This window comes from Mercenaria mercenaria, chromosome 18 (genome assembly GCF_021730395.1).
Source record: "Mercenaria mercenaria strain notata chromosome 18, MADL_Memer_1, whole genome shotgun sequence".
In the NCBI taxonomy this organism is placed as follows: Eukaryota; Metazoa; Mollusca; class Bivalvia; order Venerida; family Veneridae; genus Mercenaria; species Mercenaria mercenaria.
The window spans coordinates 53,463,265-53,481,430 of NC_069378.1; the positions used below are offsets into that span (position 1 = coordinate 53,463,265).

General features: G+C 34.0%; 1 protein-coding gene across 1 annotated transcript; it reads right to left on the reverse strand.

Annotated features, from left to right (window-relative positions):
* Window positions 1-4,860: 4,860 nt before the first annotated feature.
* Window positions 4,861-14,255, reverse strand: LOC123539410 (SCO-spondin-like). The gene is made up of 10 exons (XM_053530597.1): window positions 14,121-14,255; window positions 13,838-13,891; window positions 12,968-13,050; window positions 11,934-11,990; window positions 11,023-11,173; window positions 9,372-9,494; window positions 7,729-7,899; window positions 6,330-6,442; window positions 5,867-5,999; window positions 4,861-5,206 (listed from the first exon to the last, which is right to left on the reverse strand). The coding sequence occupies exons 1-10, from the start codon at window positions 14,131-14,133 to the stop codon at window positions 5,007-5,009; spliced, it is 1,098 nt and encodes a 365-aa protein (XP_053386572.1). The 5' UTR covers window positions 14,134-14,255; the 3' UTR covers window positions 4,861-5,006.
* Between the last annotated feature and the right edge of the window lie 3,911 nt (window positions 14,256-18,166).

Below are 18,166 nucleotides of genomic sequence, written 5' to 3' on the forward strand. Positions count from 1 at the left end.
AAAATGTCATTTTTGATGTTGTCTGAGAGTGTCAGTATATGCCTCAGATGTAAGATTTAACCGTTTTTGAGAGCTGCAGACCTAGACATTTCAGAAATATTTTCAAAATAAGTTTCGTGTAATAAATATTGTTTCTACGGAAGCGTGAAAGGGCCATCAGACGCTAATACGTTTTAGTACGTTAAGGCTGCGGAAAGGATATCAAGGATTTGCAAAGAAAATTTATATCGTGGTAAAAATTCACATGTCAGATATGGTGTTGAAGGAAATACAGCTGCTGCTGCTGCTACTGCTACTGCCACTGCCACTGCCACTACCACTACCACTACTACTACTACCACTACTGATACATGCAATAATAGTAATAACAATTGTACTTACAGTAGCAATGATAACATTAAACAATAATAATTAAAACAACAACATAATAAAAATGATGATAATGATAAGAGATATTAATAAAATGATAGTCCTTTCGATTGTTCTGACAGCAAACATGTGACACATTACCTTGACAAAAGACGCATGTGAAATGTTGCGTTCAGCTTAACCTGGGGCCAGATGGCGTGGACGGTAGCTTGCATTTCCACTACCGTCCATAAACAGGCTCAATCAAACCGAGCCTGCAACATTTTCGTTTATGTCGTGTTGGGCTACCTTTTTTATTTTATTTTGGCATTTTATCTAAATTTAATCTGAAACATTAAACAAAACAATAAACTTTCTTCTGCATCTAGTGAATTTCAAATTACATGACCTTGTGTGGTTAGATAAACAACGAATTGGGCATCAATGCAATTACGACAGATGGAAATATCATTGCCGTAAATGTGAGAGGTGGATAAATAAAGACAAATGTTAACCTTTAATTGAAAAAAAAAAAATCCCGATTTAGAAAACATTCAAACTAAACCCAATCCGTCATATATTTATTTGCTAATATTTTATGCGAATGATTTCAAGAAATATCAAAATTTATTATATTTCGCATCGCATTTTTAAAACGTGAACAACGATTTAGAGATTTTTCTTCCGATTTTGCAAGCAACATAAGTGCTCTATTAGTACTACATACATCTCACTTTATTCGTACATTTTTTTTACTATTACGCAAATGTGAAATCGCTTCGAATCTACAGGTGTGTCCTGTTAGGAGAATGGTATGACTGTTTAAAAAAAGCGAACTGAAGTGAATGCGTTTATTCCCTTGGCTAATTACAGTTTGCTTTTATCAGAACATTACGAGAACACTGTCGCATGGGATCCTGTATAACTAAATGCATCACTAATATAATCGAATAATTGCAATAACGTAAGGATCTATTTAACACAATCACCATGCGCTTTGTTTTTACAACAGTCATCTGAACCTTTGTCATCAAAAAAAGCCCGACAACCATCATTTGAACCTATGTCATCCAAAAAAGCAAGGAATGCTTTTACATTTTAAAAGCTACTACAAGCCCCATTTATTTAATATTCTAAGCATTTTATCTCGCAATTAATCAAAAGCACTTTTCGTGTTGTATATGATGTTTCTCCTTATAATGTGCATATGAATAAGAGTGATGAATACTCTCCAATGACAATTAGTTTGCAGTCTAACATGCATCATACGATCACTTATATATATCATATGTAAATCGCTGGTAAATAAGTTATGCTATTGACCGGCCAGCTATTAAACACAAGTTTTCTGGATAAAAGTCGTAACTTCTACTAGAACCAAATATTGTACACGCAACACCCTTGTCTAAAATTTGAGTTCATCACTATACATGTACATACAATATTAGCCAAAACTTATACACAGTACATTCTAAATATGTATAATTTTTGATCTAATCACTGAATACACAATAAAATCTGAAGGTGTCTCATACTGACCCATCAGTATACACGCAATATCTCCTGAGTGTGTACTGTTCGACCCCACCAGTCTTATCTGTTATACTGCATAATAATGAAGTAAATGAAATAATTATCTCATATCAAATAGGTTTCCTGTTCTTCCAATTGGACAAGATACATTCCCGTCTTGTTTCAGTCTGATATTATCAAAGCATGAGATGGGACATGGATAGATGTTGATTTTCCCAACATCTATGTTTAAAGCGTAAGGTACGTATGTAATCAGCAGACAATTGGCTAAAGAGCTTTACTGTGCGACCAACTAGTAATACTGTAACGGATACCTTGCTTATTTTCTTTCCTTGAAAACCCCTTTTTCAAACTGAGTGCCAAGTAAGGGAGTTACGCATGCCATTGTGGTATGGAATGGTCAGACATCGAACCCGCGACCACCTCCCCCCCCCCCCCCCCCCCCTCCCCCCACACACGCTCAGAGTGAACTTTCTACCTCCTGACTATTAATGCGGTTGTAAACGTTATTAAATTGTGGTCACCTTGTTAAATATTACATTTCAAGTATTTCTAGCATATTACAAATATCGAAAACTATTTGTGCAAAATCCTTAACATAAATTCAAATCCGGAAAATATAAAATCGCATTTTATCTTGTGTCAGGTGTTGTTTACATATTTTTGACAAGAATCATATCTGATGTAGACATGCATTTTAAAATTCGACAAACAAAACATTAATTTACAATTCAGCTCACGTGAACTATTTTCATTTAAGCTAGTACGAGTTGTTGTACTTTCGTTAAGAAAAACACAGTTAGGCAATATGCTTTGACTGACACTAACTGTCAATCAAAACATATTGCCTAACTGTGTTTTCAGTCGTTTATCATTCAGTGTTATCATTTATATTATCAGCCATGACAAATGTTTGTTATGTAAATACTGAACACAGGTCGTTCGATACCCTGTAAAGAAATCATATAATGAAGTATATCTGAACATAAAATTATACCTGAAATACTGCAAGAAAGCTACAGTTAAAGACCTTGTGTAATTCAAAAGGAAATAAAATAAAAACATGAATTATACCTACTTAAAAAATCTGTCACAACAATGAAGAAAACATTAGGATTATTGCCGGGTTGTTTTCTCCCTGAAAAAGACGGAAACATTTCTACGGCGAAGAATAAAACAAAATTCGGATACATATGTAATTATAGAGTAATTTAGTTTAGAAAATTAAATTCCTGCTATCTGAAAACTGGGTAACAGTTTCAGAAGCCTTACAGCTTAAAAGAAACAGTGGTCAGAAATAAATGGCATAAACGATATCTTGTTTATAGACGATTTCGAGATACAGTGAACACACCCATGATTGACACCCTACAACCTCGCACAGGTGCACTGTCTTTTACATCCATCCATATAATACCAGGTTATACGTAAAAGCTTTAGCAGAATTTCTAACTTGAAATGCAGCATAATTTTGTAAAATGTTTACGTGAAAATGGGATAAATTGCGCAGTAGGGGAGAAAACACGCACGCACAAGTTAGTGATCTGTAAGATGTGTTACGGTCCTTTTGTAGTTATTTCACCTCGATCGGGAGATCTGTCCAGCTCGTTTATAGTATACCTAGCCTATTATTCCTTTTAATTAATAAAAACATCCATTACATAATTTCTACATAGTCTAGTTTGTTTATTTTGGATTTAACGCCGTTTCCAACAGTATTTTACGGCGGAAATATTTATTAATATTTAGTTACATATGATATACATACATCACATACATACAATAAAAATAACGTTCGTGTAAAGGTTCTGAAAACAAGCTTTCCCTGAAAACTTATACTTATTCATTTAATAGACAAACCTGTTCTCAGCAAGTAACTGCCAACTGTTCCACATGCATCAGAAGTGGACAAATGACGTTAGACAAATAATCATTTTGTCACTAACGGCTCACCCAGGGACAGCACTCACAGTCAGTTTATTGAAAATAATTATTCAGATTGAGTGTACAACCAAAACCTCAGTGACCAGTCTTAAAGCAAGTTATGTGTATTAAAATGTTGTTTGACAAAGACAGTTCCAAGGCGATCCCATACTCTGTTCCTCTATTTTTTGTTTATGCCCATGTGTTCCTTTAAATGTTCGTTTCGTCCTCGGGTGTTTGCTTTATCGGTGTATGGTTTTGCGTGTGTGTGTGATAGTCGTGTTGAGTTGCTGTCTGGGGCGGCTGCGTTTTCAAATCATAGCTTTTAGTATTAGATATTTATTTAATACCAAAAGCTATGAAAGTCTGAGCATTGTAACCACACAGGCCGAAGTGTTTAAGCTGTACAACTAAATAGTACCAATAACACAACAAAAATATCGTGCTGAACGATCTGAAAAGATCGAAATATAACAGTACGGCCGCCACACGTCACAAACAACGCTGCTGTGGAAAATAGTGTAAATGGAAACTCCACAGGTCGTCAAATACCCTAGCTGACTTGGGATTATTTCAAAGCAATCTGCAATCCATTTTAGAGTAAAAGGTGTTATTACTTGGTTCAGTCAGAGTAGTAATTTCTTCAGTATTTGATGAAACTGGCACTACTTGTATAAGCTTAACGGGTTCTAACCCGCCTGCCCAGCTCGATATCATGGAGAGCGTATACCAACGGATCAAGGGATCACGAATTCGATCGCACCGCAAGACATAGTTCTACCAGACGATTTAATAAAATACACTGTGTCAGGGGTCATTTCGTCCTCCAATATATTCCGGTCGATCTTTCTTGGCTCTGATTACATATAGTGTTTTGAAAAGAAAAGGGACATAATTATACAAACTTTGAATAGCCTCAAGAGTTATCTCTTTTAAACAAAACACTGGGTCTGAACACTGACTATTTGGTTTATATGCAATTTATGGACTATGCAGACTAGGCATGTATAATTTTTAACCTTTTTATGAGTGAACTACTCTGTATAATGGATAATCAGATATTTTTGTTTGCGAGGGATTTAATTTTGCTTTAAAATTATCAAATGTTCATTTTCGCAAAAATAAATCTGGAAAGAAACGATTCCACAAAAGAAGTAAAGAAAGGCAAAACTAGAGAAGAACATTTACAGGCACTATATTCTTCACACTTTGCTGTATAATTCTAGTTCACATATTGTAAGGTATTCTGTTGCGTCTAGTTGAACTTTGACGTAACGACCACTCACAGGGCTGTCAAACTGGAATGTGCAGTCAGCTCCAATGGCAGCTTTGTGTCTAGCAACTGTTTGAAGATTAGAAAGATCATCTCCAATCAGTATCTCTACGTCATGCAATCGTTCAGCTTAAATGCGAAAAGTTAACATCTTAATGTATAAGCTTACAATTCTTTAAGATTCGACGTTGACCGCCATACTTAGCATTGTTTTGTTCTTGAAGGATTTTCAGTGTTTGACGTTGTATAATATTAAATATAATAAAAAAAATGTATAGCTCGAGTTAATAAGAGAATCTGTTTTACAATTATCGAACGTAGCCCTGTTAAACGAGAGCAGCTCGTTTTCATTGTGTTCATAATAATCGTATATCCACCAGGTTTAAACAACACTCTGTAATAAGTAAGTCACATCTGAGCAAATATTTAGTACAAAATGCAACACTTTACAAGAAGCATTTTTTTCTGTATGAATATGACCAAACAAACTTGTTTATGCCATAAAGCGGTTAAAGTTCCCCAATCGTGTTTTTGCCACTGACCGTTCCAAAGCGGTGCCCTAATCTGTTTCTTTCTTTATTTGCTTTGTTCTCGTGTATTTGTCAGTGTATACAGGTGGTTCAATTAAGCGTGATGTGGGTTGCTCCTTGGGGAGCCTGCAGTTTTGGAAGGTGGCTTTACCTGTTGGATATTCAGTTTTGCCCTTTTTTGTAATGATAGTGAAATTGAAAAATGCCGCTCTTTCCTACTCATCAATGCGTTGAAACTAAAGGAATTGCATGTACTCACTACAGCAGTCTTGTCGGTTTACTATGTACATTGAATATAATGGATAGGCTTTTCCTAGGTCAACCACTGCGTTTGGATCTAACTGTATATTTGTATGTGTACATGGATAGGTACTGTTACGTGAACCATCAACCTGCAACAAATTGATTGGTTACCATGTGTCAAATTGTTTAGGCTGTTTGCAGTTCTTAACATTTCGTTTAACCACAGAAGGTCTGTAGTTATGTCTAGGGGTCCAACCGTAATGAAATAATACCTGGAGGGGCACAGAGTGTCTTCTTATTAGTAGTTACATACAGGAACAAAACAATGTACATTGTTTTGTTCTTGTATGTACATACTAATACTTGATATTACGTTTGACATTTTCAAAAATACGGACACAAATTTGGAGGCAAGCGGATTCAGTGATGAAAGACACACATCAGAAATATCGTAATTCTATGCAAAGGCAGTATATTACCATCAGATTCCCGGTGCCAATTTTGTCGTACTCTGAACTGAGTGTGACAGGCTTTCCTCGTGCAACGTTAGTAAAACTGGAGTTGTATTGCAACTTACTGCCGCAAGAGGTAACTGTAAAACAGAAATTATTAATTATATTTATACATGTCAAAACCAATTTATCTTTACAATGTGTAATCCATAAATTATTGATATTTTTCTAATAGGTTGAACACCACTAAATCCAGCTCTTCTTTATTTCAGATAAAATCCATTTACTTCATAGCGGTTTTTCGACATTTTCTTGCATATCAGATTTTCAGAGACTTATATTCCCAAAAAGAACTAGAACGCTACTTTTGAATAACAAAAAGAAAAGTGGGTGTTAACTTTTATATAAGAGAACTACAGTTCATTTAATACAACCCGCTGAATTTACTACTTTTCGCTTCTTTCAATTTCTCTTTTCGAGACATTATATTCTTACGCCGCCATTTGTACCCAGCATGCGATAGGAACATGTCGATTTTAATAGAATGCAAAGTGATACATACTGAAACAAGGTAGGGTAAAAGTAAGCACGTTACTATCGAGAAAATGCACTAGGAAAGGAAAAAAAGATTAGTACTATTTATATTTGGACCTCTTGTGACTAGACTAGCGGAGGGTTACATTCTATTTGGTAGTGATCAGCCTAATAACATTTTATGCAAATATAGAACTGTCAACTGTAATGGCCAATTTCTTTCAGACATATGCTTCATAATAAGAACGTCTTCTGCAATAACTAAAGAAACCTAAGGAAAATTCTCATATTTCAGAAGTCTTTGCAGTAATTATTACTGTAATGCTTGACTGTTAAAGATATATGTTATACTGCCAGCTTACCCGCCCGTTTCCCTCAGCAGAGGGAGAGCAGGTCTACGAATCGCGGGGTCGTGAGTTCGATACACGGGCGAGGCGTATGTTCTCCTTGAAAATTTAATAAAGGACATTGTGTTTGTCTATAAAATCATTTCTCGCCGCTCTGATTCATGTGCCGAAGTAGGCAGTTACTTGCAGCGAACAGGTTTTTATTAAAACAGATCTAGAGTCCTTGAACACTGGTTAGCTTAACTGCCAACCGTTATTTAACTGAAATACTTACAAAAACGACATTTACTCCGATACAAACAAGCAAGCGTACTACTAGCATTACAACGTCTATTTATGTCAAACTGTTATACAAAATTTTAAACCTAGCAAAGAATGAAAGCACGATAGTGCAAATTAAGAGAACATCTCTGTCTAGAGACAGTACCTCTAACATCAATCCAAAGATCAAATTCAAGTTGAGAACAGTAAGTATTTGGTAAGTGATACGTTTGATTGTATTCCTATTAAACAAATTATAAGATTATGCAGCTAAGTAACATTACCTGGGCATGACGAAGCCTGACACTCTCGGGTTTCTCTAGCATTTCCTTCACAGTACAAACCGCCATGTGCAGGTGAGGGATTCGTGCAAGTTCTTGTCCTAGTTTGGGTACCTTTTCCGCACAGTACGTTACAACCTGACCATACTGACCACTCTGCCCAGTTTCCATCAACTTATCAAGAATTGTTTGATAATATTTTAAGATGCTGGTATTTAATGTTTATTTCACAAGAAGAGACTTGCTAAGTCACTTGCTTATTTTTCATATTTTAACGAGTTTAAAAAGTAGTGTTTGTTAATATAGCAGAATGTAAGACATCATAAAATGTCATCTTGTGATAAATAGTATCCTGTAACAATCTTGGTATCAAATAAAATATTAAGACATTTGCAATGTGAATAGCATTAACATGTTGTTGAATAAAGATAGACAATACTTTTAAGATGACGAAATCTATTAACATTTTAAAATATAACTGTCCGTGAGCAAGCCAATGTTCGACTACTAGTATTCGAATTATTGTCCCAAAAGCAGGAATATTACCTAAATGTTAAAATATCTATACAGTTTCAATCCAGTATCTGCATTTGTTTAAGAGGTAGTACCTTACATGCACAACTTTAACCAGAAATTTTTAAGTTTAGGAGGGGACATAAATTTAAATTTGAAAAACACATGACATGGTTATGGGACTGGGCGTTATGAACTAGTTATGTAAACCTGAAAAAGGGAGTGAAGTTTCATTAGCTTTTAATATAGCAACATGCATGTCAAAAGAAATGTCATCAAAAGCTTCAACCAGGATTTTCTAAGTCCACAAGGGGACATAATCTGCTCAAAATACATGTCGGAGTTATTGGACTTGATCCTGTAAGGTTGGTTCTTGACCTAGAAAAAGAAAAACTAAGTTTCATAGCTACATGCCTTTAAGAATAGCTATATGTACTTACATGCAAAATTAACCGGTATATTTAAAGTCTAAAAGATACCACAATTTGACCAAAATACATGTCAGAGTTATAAATGAGACTTCATGCTATTACCTAGTTTCATAACTCCAAAGACACATGTGAAGTTTCGATTCAATTTCTTTATTAGTTTTGGAGATATTGTCCTGCATGCAAAACTTTAACCAGAATTTTCTAGTCCAAAAGGGGGCATAATTTGGTCATAATGTCAGAGGTACGGAAATTTACACAGAGAAGTTGGTAATTGACCTATAAAAATAAAAAAAAAACATTTCAAAATTACACATCTAAAATTGGTTTAAACAATATTTTATTCATATATATTAACAACATGAAACGTTACATATTTACAGCTTGAAGGATTGAGTAGAAAGACAAGCTTATTTGAAACTCCTTGCATCTTAAATTGACAGCTATACGCACTAGCATGCAAAACAAAGATGCCAGGTAGAATAGCTCAAACTACACTTTTTTCAAATAGTTCAGCTAAAGACTTTTGTCCAAAATTTCAGCTCTTTTCTTTTAATATTTTTACCTACATAATGCATTATGTCCTATAAATGTGATTTTTGCCGCGAATATTTGAAAACTATCACATATTTGCAAGTAGTACTAAACGAATAAGTTTTAGAAAAATAAAACCAAATCATTATATATAATTAGGAAAATGTTTACCTAAAGAGCACAGACTGCAAAATTTTGGGCAAACCAGTTTTGCATGATGTATATCCTTGCATACGTGAAACAGCGTGTTCAGTTTTGCACAATCAACTGTTTCATCATCCTGGCATACTGAAGCTGAAACATGAATAATATTAAATGCACTATGGTACAATTATCCAGTTACATAAAAATTACCTTACAATTTACATTCGATAAGTGATTGATTTGAAACAATAAAGAACAACACTCAATAACATTGACAAACTCGTAAAGGAAAAGACATATTCAATGACCGACTTGATCATAGGCTACAGTAACAAATTAAATAAAAAAGAACAACGATAAAGTATGTAGTATTATATATATCAACCAAATGAATAATAGTCATGAAATGTATGGCAAAAAAGTCATACATTTAAGGTTCAAACTTAGTAAATACCACATATGAACTGCTTTGAAATACAATGTAGTTTCCTACAGTCTGGGACATGACAATATGAGCCGTGCCATGAGAAAACCAACATAGTGGCTTTGCATCCGCGCAGTCTGGTCAGGATCCATGCTGTTCGCTTTCAAAGCCTATTACAATTAGAGAAACTGTTAGTGAAAAGCATGGATCCTGACCAGACTGCGCGGAGGCGCTGGCTGGTCTGGATCCATGCTGGTCACAAAGCCACTATGTTGGTTTTCTCATGGCACGGCTCATATATGTTAATGTAGAAAACCTATGTGGATAATCAGTATTGTGTAAACCAAGAACTGACAAGTCGAATACTAAAGTAATTATGTCCCTTTTAATTTTATTGTTTAAACAGTTGTTCAAAGTAACTTAAGGTTGTGTAATGAATGTATAGAAATGATTAGATTAGATATCTTTTCAGTAAATCTTTAGTAAATCGGCACCTTACCATTTTCGTAATATGTATACTATTAACAAAATAGGCTATTAACAAACCACTTCTGGTCATCAATGTAGGGATAATACACTTTTTTTTGTGTATTAACATTGACATTGATGGGGGCAGTACGTTTGGGGTTGGCAACTGATACAGCTAAACATACTATGGCTTACATTTGTATCTATAATGCTACAAGAAGAAGTTTTTATGGAAGAAACAAGACGCAGATGCCAAATATCAGTGTGAGCAAAAATACATACATATATCCCTGGCAAAGCATTTCAAAAATAAAACTCATGTATTAACAGCACGTGAATTGCCTTATTTGCACACGATTTTTCTCCCGTTTATACATGGGCGGATCCAGTGAAAAAGTAGTTTTTATGCAAGAATGACTGATCATTGTTGATTAGATAGTGTCATTTTTATTTCGCTACGACTTAACAATGCCAAACTTTCTTTTATCTCTAATCTTAAAGTTCATATTAATCAATCTTAATACATGAGTATAAAGATTAAAAGTACTGCAACTAAAATGGATTTTTACTATTATCTATTACTACATGGCATTTAATCATTTAAGAAAATGACTATATATTTTGACGAAGGGTATTTTAAGAACACAATCTGCTATTATATCTCCACACTATTGGGTCAGAATGTCAGATTCCGATGGGACTCAATGTCGTGGATGGACTAATCCGGGTGTGAATCCGGGAGGTTACTACAATTTTGCATGACATTTCTGTACATCTATGACTTACGTTTCAGATGATAACACAGATCAGAGTTACAACTGTCAGAAGAACAACACTCCAGACATTCATTACTGGCACTATTTACACCATTATTTAATATCTGACGGTTCTTTATACTGCGTCCAGTTATGTCTGTTGTTGAAATGCCGCCACAATACTGAAAATTATGTTATTGTGAAATTTAACTTTGAACTGCACTGTACGCACAGCACCCTTCCATACTTAAGCGGAAATAAACTTACAGTAGTTCTTTTAAATTCATTAACTATTACGTTCTCTTTTATTACTTTATACGTCAAATCAATGTGCAACCTTTAAATCATATCAAACATGCCAGTTTTAAAACCGTTGGCCTTTGTGAACAATAGATATGAACATTTTAAGAAGTGTTATTAACTCCTCGGCCTAAGGATTTATTTGTGTAACGAATTTTAATATATTTATTTATTTATTTTGTTGGTTTTAACTTCGCACCGACACGATTATAGGTCATTTGGCGACTGTCCGGCTTTGATTGTGGAGGAAGACCCCAGGTGTCCCTCCGTGCATTATTTCATCACGAGCATGCACCTGGGTAGAACTACCAACCTTCCGTAAGCCAGCTGGATGGCTTTCTCATATGAAGAAATTAATGCCCCGAGTAAGGCTCGAACCCAGATCGATGATGGGCAAGTGATGTGAAGTCGGCGACTTTAACCACTTGGCCAAGGAGGCCTCGCATGTATAGATATAAGTCTTAGACAAGTATGCGATCAGTTTATATACATTGAGTACAAAATGTATCAAGCCAAATTTCTAAGCGATATAAATATACTATTAGGCAGAAGATGGCACTTAAAGTTACAGATCGGACGTTAAACTTAAAATGCTTGATTTCAAACAAGCTTTTTGTTACTGCAGTATATTGTAAAACATACCTGATTGTCAGCGCATCCCATGTTATAAATACCTCCTTGCACATGGAGAAAACAAAACTGCAATCATGAAACATGTGCAAAGGAATAAAAACAACCAGACAACAAATTAAGGAACCCAGTAAGGCCCCTCCTAGGAAATGTCAAAATATGAAACTCTACGTGGATGTATAATTCTGAATAAACCTCCGTCCAATCTCCCGCTATATTCCAAGGAAAAGTGTTAAGTGTTAATAAAAGATACATACGCCAGACATGTGACTCAACAAAACGAACATGATTTAAAAACATGCTCGTGTAAAAAGATATATAAAAAGCAAACATATGGTCCCATGTATACGTTATTAGGTAATGCTGTTGCAGAAAGCAGATCAACAAGAGAGACACCCTTAAGGATCCGACGAAATAGACCAGACAGCACATTTCAAAACATACCAATCTATTGTATCTAGTACCTAACATATTATTGTAATTTGCAATAAATTAACTATGTACCTTAAAACTTGAATTAAGAGACCATCTAAAGGAAGACTAAAAGGTATCTCTTTTCACAACTAGTTTTTTAAAAACAAAGTTATATGTTCTTTAATAATAGTAAAACTTGAATTAAGAGACCATCTAAAGGAAGGCTAAAGTTGTGTCTTTTCACAACTAGTTTTTTAAAAACAAAGTTATATGTTCTTTAATAATATAAAAATAGAACTGAAAGAGTAATCTCTTGAAGGAAGTGGCTTTTTTTCGATTAAATTTGACTGCATTGCAAATACAGAGATAAGGGTAATCTCATAAAGCAAGTGGTCTTTGAATTAAGTTTGACTACATTGTAAATAAAGAGGTTAAGGTAAGTCTTACGTTAAGGTGCAGATTTACCATGACACTCGGCAATTTCCGCTGGATTACATAATCTCCGTACCGGCATTTCCGTGCCAATACAGAAATACCGAAACCTTATTCAGACAATGTGTAATTGAATGTAAATTGCCATTGCTATCTCGGTTCACTACCTTAAACTATTTGATCAAATCATGGTATCTTACCTCTTGAGAGCCGGAACAAGAAGTCGTATTGTTGCAATTATATGGATCGTCTATATCATGGCAGGAGAGGCACTGAAAGGCATCTAAAAGAAGAGTTTTGAGACTTTTCTGTTTATTTGACTTTGACAGTGATGGAAGCAAGAATGGCTCAACATAATAATGAACTTATAAAGCCTATATCATGTATGTCACTACAAAGATAGTAACACTTGGCAAACCACCAAATAAAGGCTTGTAAGTGTTTTTATTTTAATTTTTCTTTGGCTCTGCATAAATGCCCTGACAGATAGCATGTCACGGCACATTTTATCATTTCATTTTCTACCATAACGCACTAACACGATAGTACGTAAATTTTTTCATTGTACTGCGTTGACGTGTTGACATCTTGATGCGGGCGGCAAGGAGTAACTAAAGGTTGTTCAAAGTCTATAGCGAAAATGAGGAGGCGACCCATTTAACGCGTGTCAAATCTCGTTCTTTTGTTCGAACGTGTGTGATATTTCGTTCTGACATGTTCATAATTATGTTTTCACTCTGGCGCTAGTACCAATATGATGAAGTGATTAAACAATCAGTATTTTTGCATTTGCACTAATCCAGGACATAAAGCTATTGGATATCAGCCACTATGTTATTTCTCGGTATGTTAATTTACTTAATACGAAAACTAATGACTTAAACAATTAACAGTACAGTAAATAGAGCGTTTCTAAAAGTGATATGTTATGGTATTTCCAGAACACATGCATGTAATCAAATATGTCATTTTGTGTTCACTTGTTGATGATTTATCTAGCTGGAGTTTAAGTGTATGCATTACGTAATATAGCTTATAAAACAGTAAGTTACGAAATTCATACCACTTACATACTGGTGTGAGACAGACACCAAGGATGGCGAAAATACACACAACAATATGACCTAGAACAATAAAAATATATTATTAAAACATAAAATTCATAAATGAGTAATGAGAACACAATAGTCATAGATAAGTAAGGAAAACACAACAGTTTAAATGAGTAATAAGAACACACAAATACTGTTATACGAATCGGCGAGGTTTATGTTCTCAATGACAGATTAAACCATGAAAAATCAATAAATTAAAAAATGATTTCACGCTTTTGTCTACGTAAGATGAGATTACCTTGTTTTTCCATGAATGATGCCGAGTTATTCCGACTGCACTCAGTACTTTGCCATTAATATGAGTTCAGTCCAAATACATATCTTTTTACACAGTCCATAGTACATGTGACACGGTGTGACAATTGAATACAGAGATAAGTAGCCTGCCATTAATCTTTTTAAAGATTAACAATTCTTATCTTATGACTAAAATGACACACTCATGTAAATTATTACAAAACTGTTCTTTTTAAACTGTAGAGAAACAGGAACTGGTAAAAATTTAACTGTATTGTGCCTGTATAAACGCACAAAAATAGCGTTCAGTTTCTTAAATTTATGTTTTACAGAAGGCTGCTTCAAAAGTTAATTGTTTGCTTTCCATGAGTAGTAGAAAATCAAAATAAATGACAGCTTAGCGATATTTTCAACATCGAAATAGAACAGCCATTAATACCTGCCAACGTTCAATTGTAATTCGCCTTCCAATAAAATATATAGTTCCTGTATTTCTTTAAAATAAATATATATTTTAAAATCCAGTGAAAATCATAATTATAGTTGTGTCGATTAAATTTTGATCTTTAACATCAGAAAAATGTCTTTTGGCTATTAAAACTGAAATCATAACTTCAATGTTTTTATGTGAAAATAAACTATTTTTTTCCATAATGAAAATATTTATACATAAATATGAATTAAATTCTCCGAACTATCGAAAAGCAGTTATGTAACAATTTACCAAGTCTTAAGACTAAAATATAAAAGCAATCATATTGCTGATGTTTTATCAGTGAACAATTCATATTGCTGATTATATATCGGTAAACAATTCATACTGCTGATTGTATATTGGTAAACAATTCATATTGCTGATTGTATATTGGTAAACAATTCATATTGCTGATTGTATATCGGTAAACAATTCATATTACTGATTGTATACCGGTAAACAATTCATATTACTGAGAAAACAATTCATATTGGTGATTATATATCGGTAAACAATTCATATTATTGAGTAAACAGTTCATATTGGTGATTGTATATCGGTAAACAATTCATATTATTGAGTAAACAGTTCATATTGGTGATTGTATATCGGTAAACAATTCATATTACTGAGAAAACAATTCATATTGGTGAATGTATATCGGTAAACAATTCATATTATTGAGTAAACAGTTCATATTGGTGATTATATATCGGTAAACAATTCATATTACTAAGAAAACAGTTCATATTGGTGATTGTATATCGGTAAACAATTCATATTATTGAGTAAACAGTTCATATTGGTGATTATATATCGGTAAACAATTCATATTACTGAGTAAACAATTGATATTGCTGATTACATATCGGTAAACAATTCTTATTGCTGATTATATTTCGGTAAACAGTTCATATTGTTGATAATATATCGGTAAACAATTCACATTACTGAGTAAACAATTCATATTAACAAAACGCGATAACTGTGGCCTTTATTTACTAAGTAGCAACATGGTCTAGTGGTTAGCACGTCTGATTTGTAAGCTGACGGTGCTGGTTCGAATACAGTACGAGCTATCTTTTTTCCAGCATGTTTTTTACCTGAAGAATACAGGTAAAGTTATTGCTATCATGATTTTCGCTATACTGAGTACTTATTTTCTCTGGATCTAATATTAGAATAGATATTGAATCTATTAACATACAAAACTCTTGCGAGGAAAATGAAAACAATGTTTAACCGATCGTTAAAAAAAACATTATGAATAAGTAAAAGTAATTAAAAAAGAAAGGCTCGAACCTACACCATACAAACAAGTATACGAAATTCAGATCGGCGATTGTATATATGTGAACAATTCATATCACGGATTAAACATCGGTAATGATCGGCATGGTTACTGATATCTAGTACAATAGGTATATTTTATGTCATTTCGTAGTGAATTAATGAAGTCTTTTGGCTGCGTTCTTGTGGAACGTAGTTTATCACATATGTATATATCTAGACAAATTTTAAGTTAATCTGTCACTACATGGACAAATTGTGATTCAAAACGTCTGTACACGATGTTAAGTTCCTCGTAAAAACATATCATTTGGAATTAAAATCCTGTAAAAGTGTCAGAAAGACATGTAAATATTTTTCTTTTCTTTCCAGTGAAGTTCTTACTTTGCGTACTGTATATGCAAATTTAAGCTAAACTTTGACTGACTATTTGGTATTGCAATATAATTATAAAAAAATTCAATGGTAGTGTTTACACGTATCTTGGGCATTTAAATAACAGTCAGTAGGGAAATGAGAGGAAAAGCTCATTCGTGTGTAATACGTTATTATCTATCTATCGTTGAAACAACACAATGTCTGTAGAGAACATCTGGCCCAATTTGGTGACATACTTTGCATTTGTTACAAGCAGAACATCAAGTAACAACATAACATTATGTAACAGCCAATCAGTGACAAGCATATGCACAATGCACTTATTTAAGATGTCACCTCCTTCTGTTAGGGTAATTATTTGACGACAAACGTAACAATAGTAACATCCGTGTAACATCCTTGTTACATCTAAATAACACTCCTTAAGAAGTTTTTCGGCCGAATGTATGGTGTGTAACATGCATAACAGTTTTACTACAAAGAGACACTTCTTAGACACACGTAACATAAGTAGCACCCATGTTACATTCTTGTTACATCTATATAACACTAAGAAAGACGTTATTTGGCCGAATTAAAGACATGGGGTGTAACAAGAGTTACATTTTCACTACAAATAGACACGTCTTCTCAGACACACGTAACATAATTAATATCCATGTAACATTCTTGTAACATCATTGTTGCATCTATCTAACACTTTTAAAGACATTTTTCGACCGAATTTAAGAAATGGGGTGTAACATGCGTGACATTTTTACTAAAAATAAATTCCTCTTTCGCCAGAAGCGGTACAGTAAACAATATAATACATGATCTACATTATGTTACTTCATGTTATGCTTGTAACAACTGCAAAGTATGTCATGAAATTGCGCCAGTAATGGGCGCTAAGTGGAAATAAAAAAAGACAACTCTAAAACAGTACCAACACAGCTCTCAAACAGCATCAATTCAACAGTAAACCGGCATCAACACTACATTTAAACACAGTAAATACTTCCGACGACTGCTTTTCTTGACCAGACTCAGAAATGTTCAGCATACTGGCACCAAATGACATTTTCTTGACACAAACAAGCCAAAAGAAACGAATTCATGTATACCTATATAAGTGTTACTAGTTTGAAATATTTTCAATTCAATCAAAGGCCGTGATAGCAGTTCGTATGCAACAAGTGTTGAACATAGGTTCTTAAATGTAGCTATGCCGCATCGTCATAAAACCGGTTTCCTGAGAACCTGTCAATTCTTATATAAAAAAAACTTAAATTAATTGATCTTATAATTCTCCTTATCGGCTTGTAGGAATGGCCATATTATTAGATAATATCAATGTTTTAATCCTTTTGAAAAGGGGCGATTATCACAAAATTCTTCTTCCTCACGGGAGACCGGTTTATTAGCGGCCAGCTAGTTAAATCAAGGTTTGCGATTGCCTTTCTGAACTGATGCATAACATTAAAAGTAGGAATCGGGAAGTTATTATTTTCTTTGTCTTGAGATGACGCATAAGCCAACCCTTTAGTAGCCTAATTTGAGCTAAGGATTGACACTATAAATATTAAACAAACACTTCTAATGCTAACCGAATGAAAGTTTTATACACTGTAAATCTCTCATAATCATATGAAACTATAATTACAAGTTTACCATTATAAGAAATACTGTACGGTGTCGCCACAGTAAAAAGCGTTTAAGTGACCATTGAAGAACCAAAATTAGTTTCAATCCTAGCTATTGTTGACATTTCTTGGTCTGCTGAGGCTGTAAAGAAGTCTTATCCATGTGATGTTGCTACAGAAAGTGTTATCCGTCCAGTAACTACAACTTCTTTTGATTCATCAAATAGAATATTAGGATGTTTAACATAGCTGTTCAATATAGCACATCATTACAAACTC

Excerpts from the sequence above, each read along its gene's own strand:
- LOC123539410 (XM_053530597.1), bottom strand. Across the intron at positions 13,051-13,837 it reads TGTCTGTCTCACACCAGTAT|ATGCCTTTCAGTGCCTCTCC; the intron begins GTAAGTGGTATG and ends CTCTTCTTTTAG. Across the intron at positions 5,207-5,866 it reads AAACCGACAAGACTGCTGTA|CTGAACGATTGCATGACGTA; the intron begins GTGAGTACATGC and ends TTCGCATTTAAG.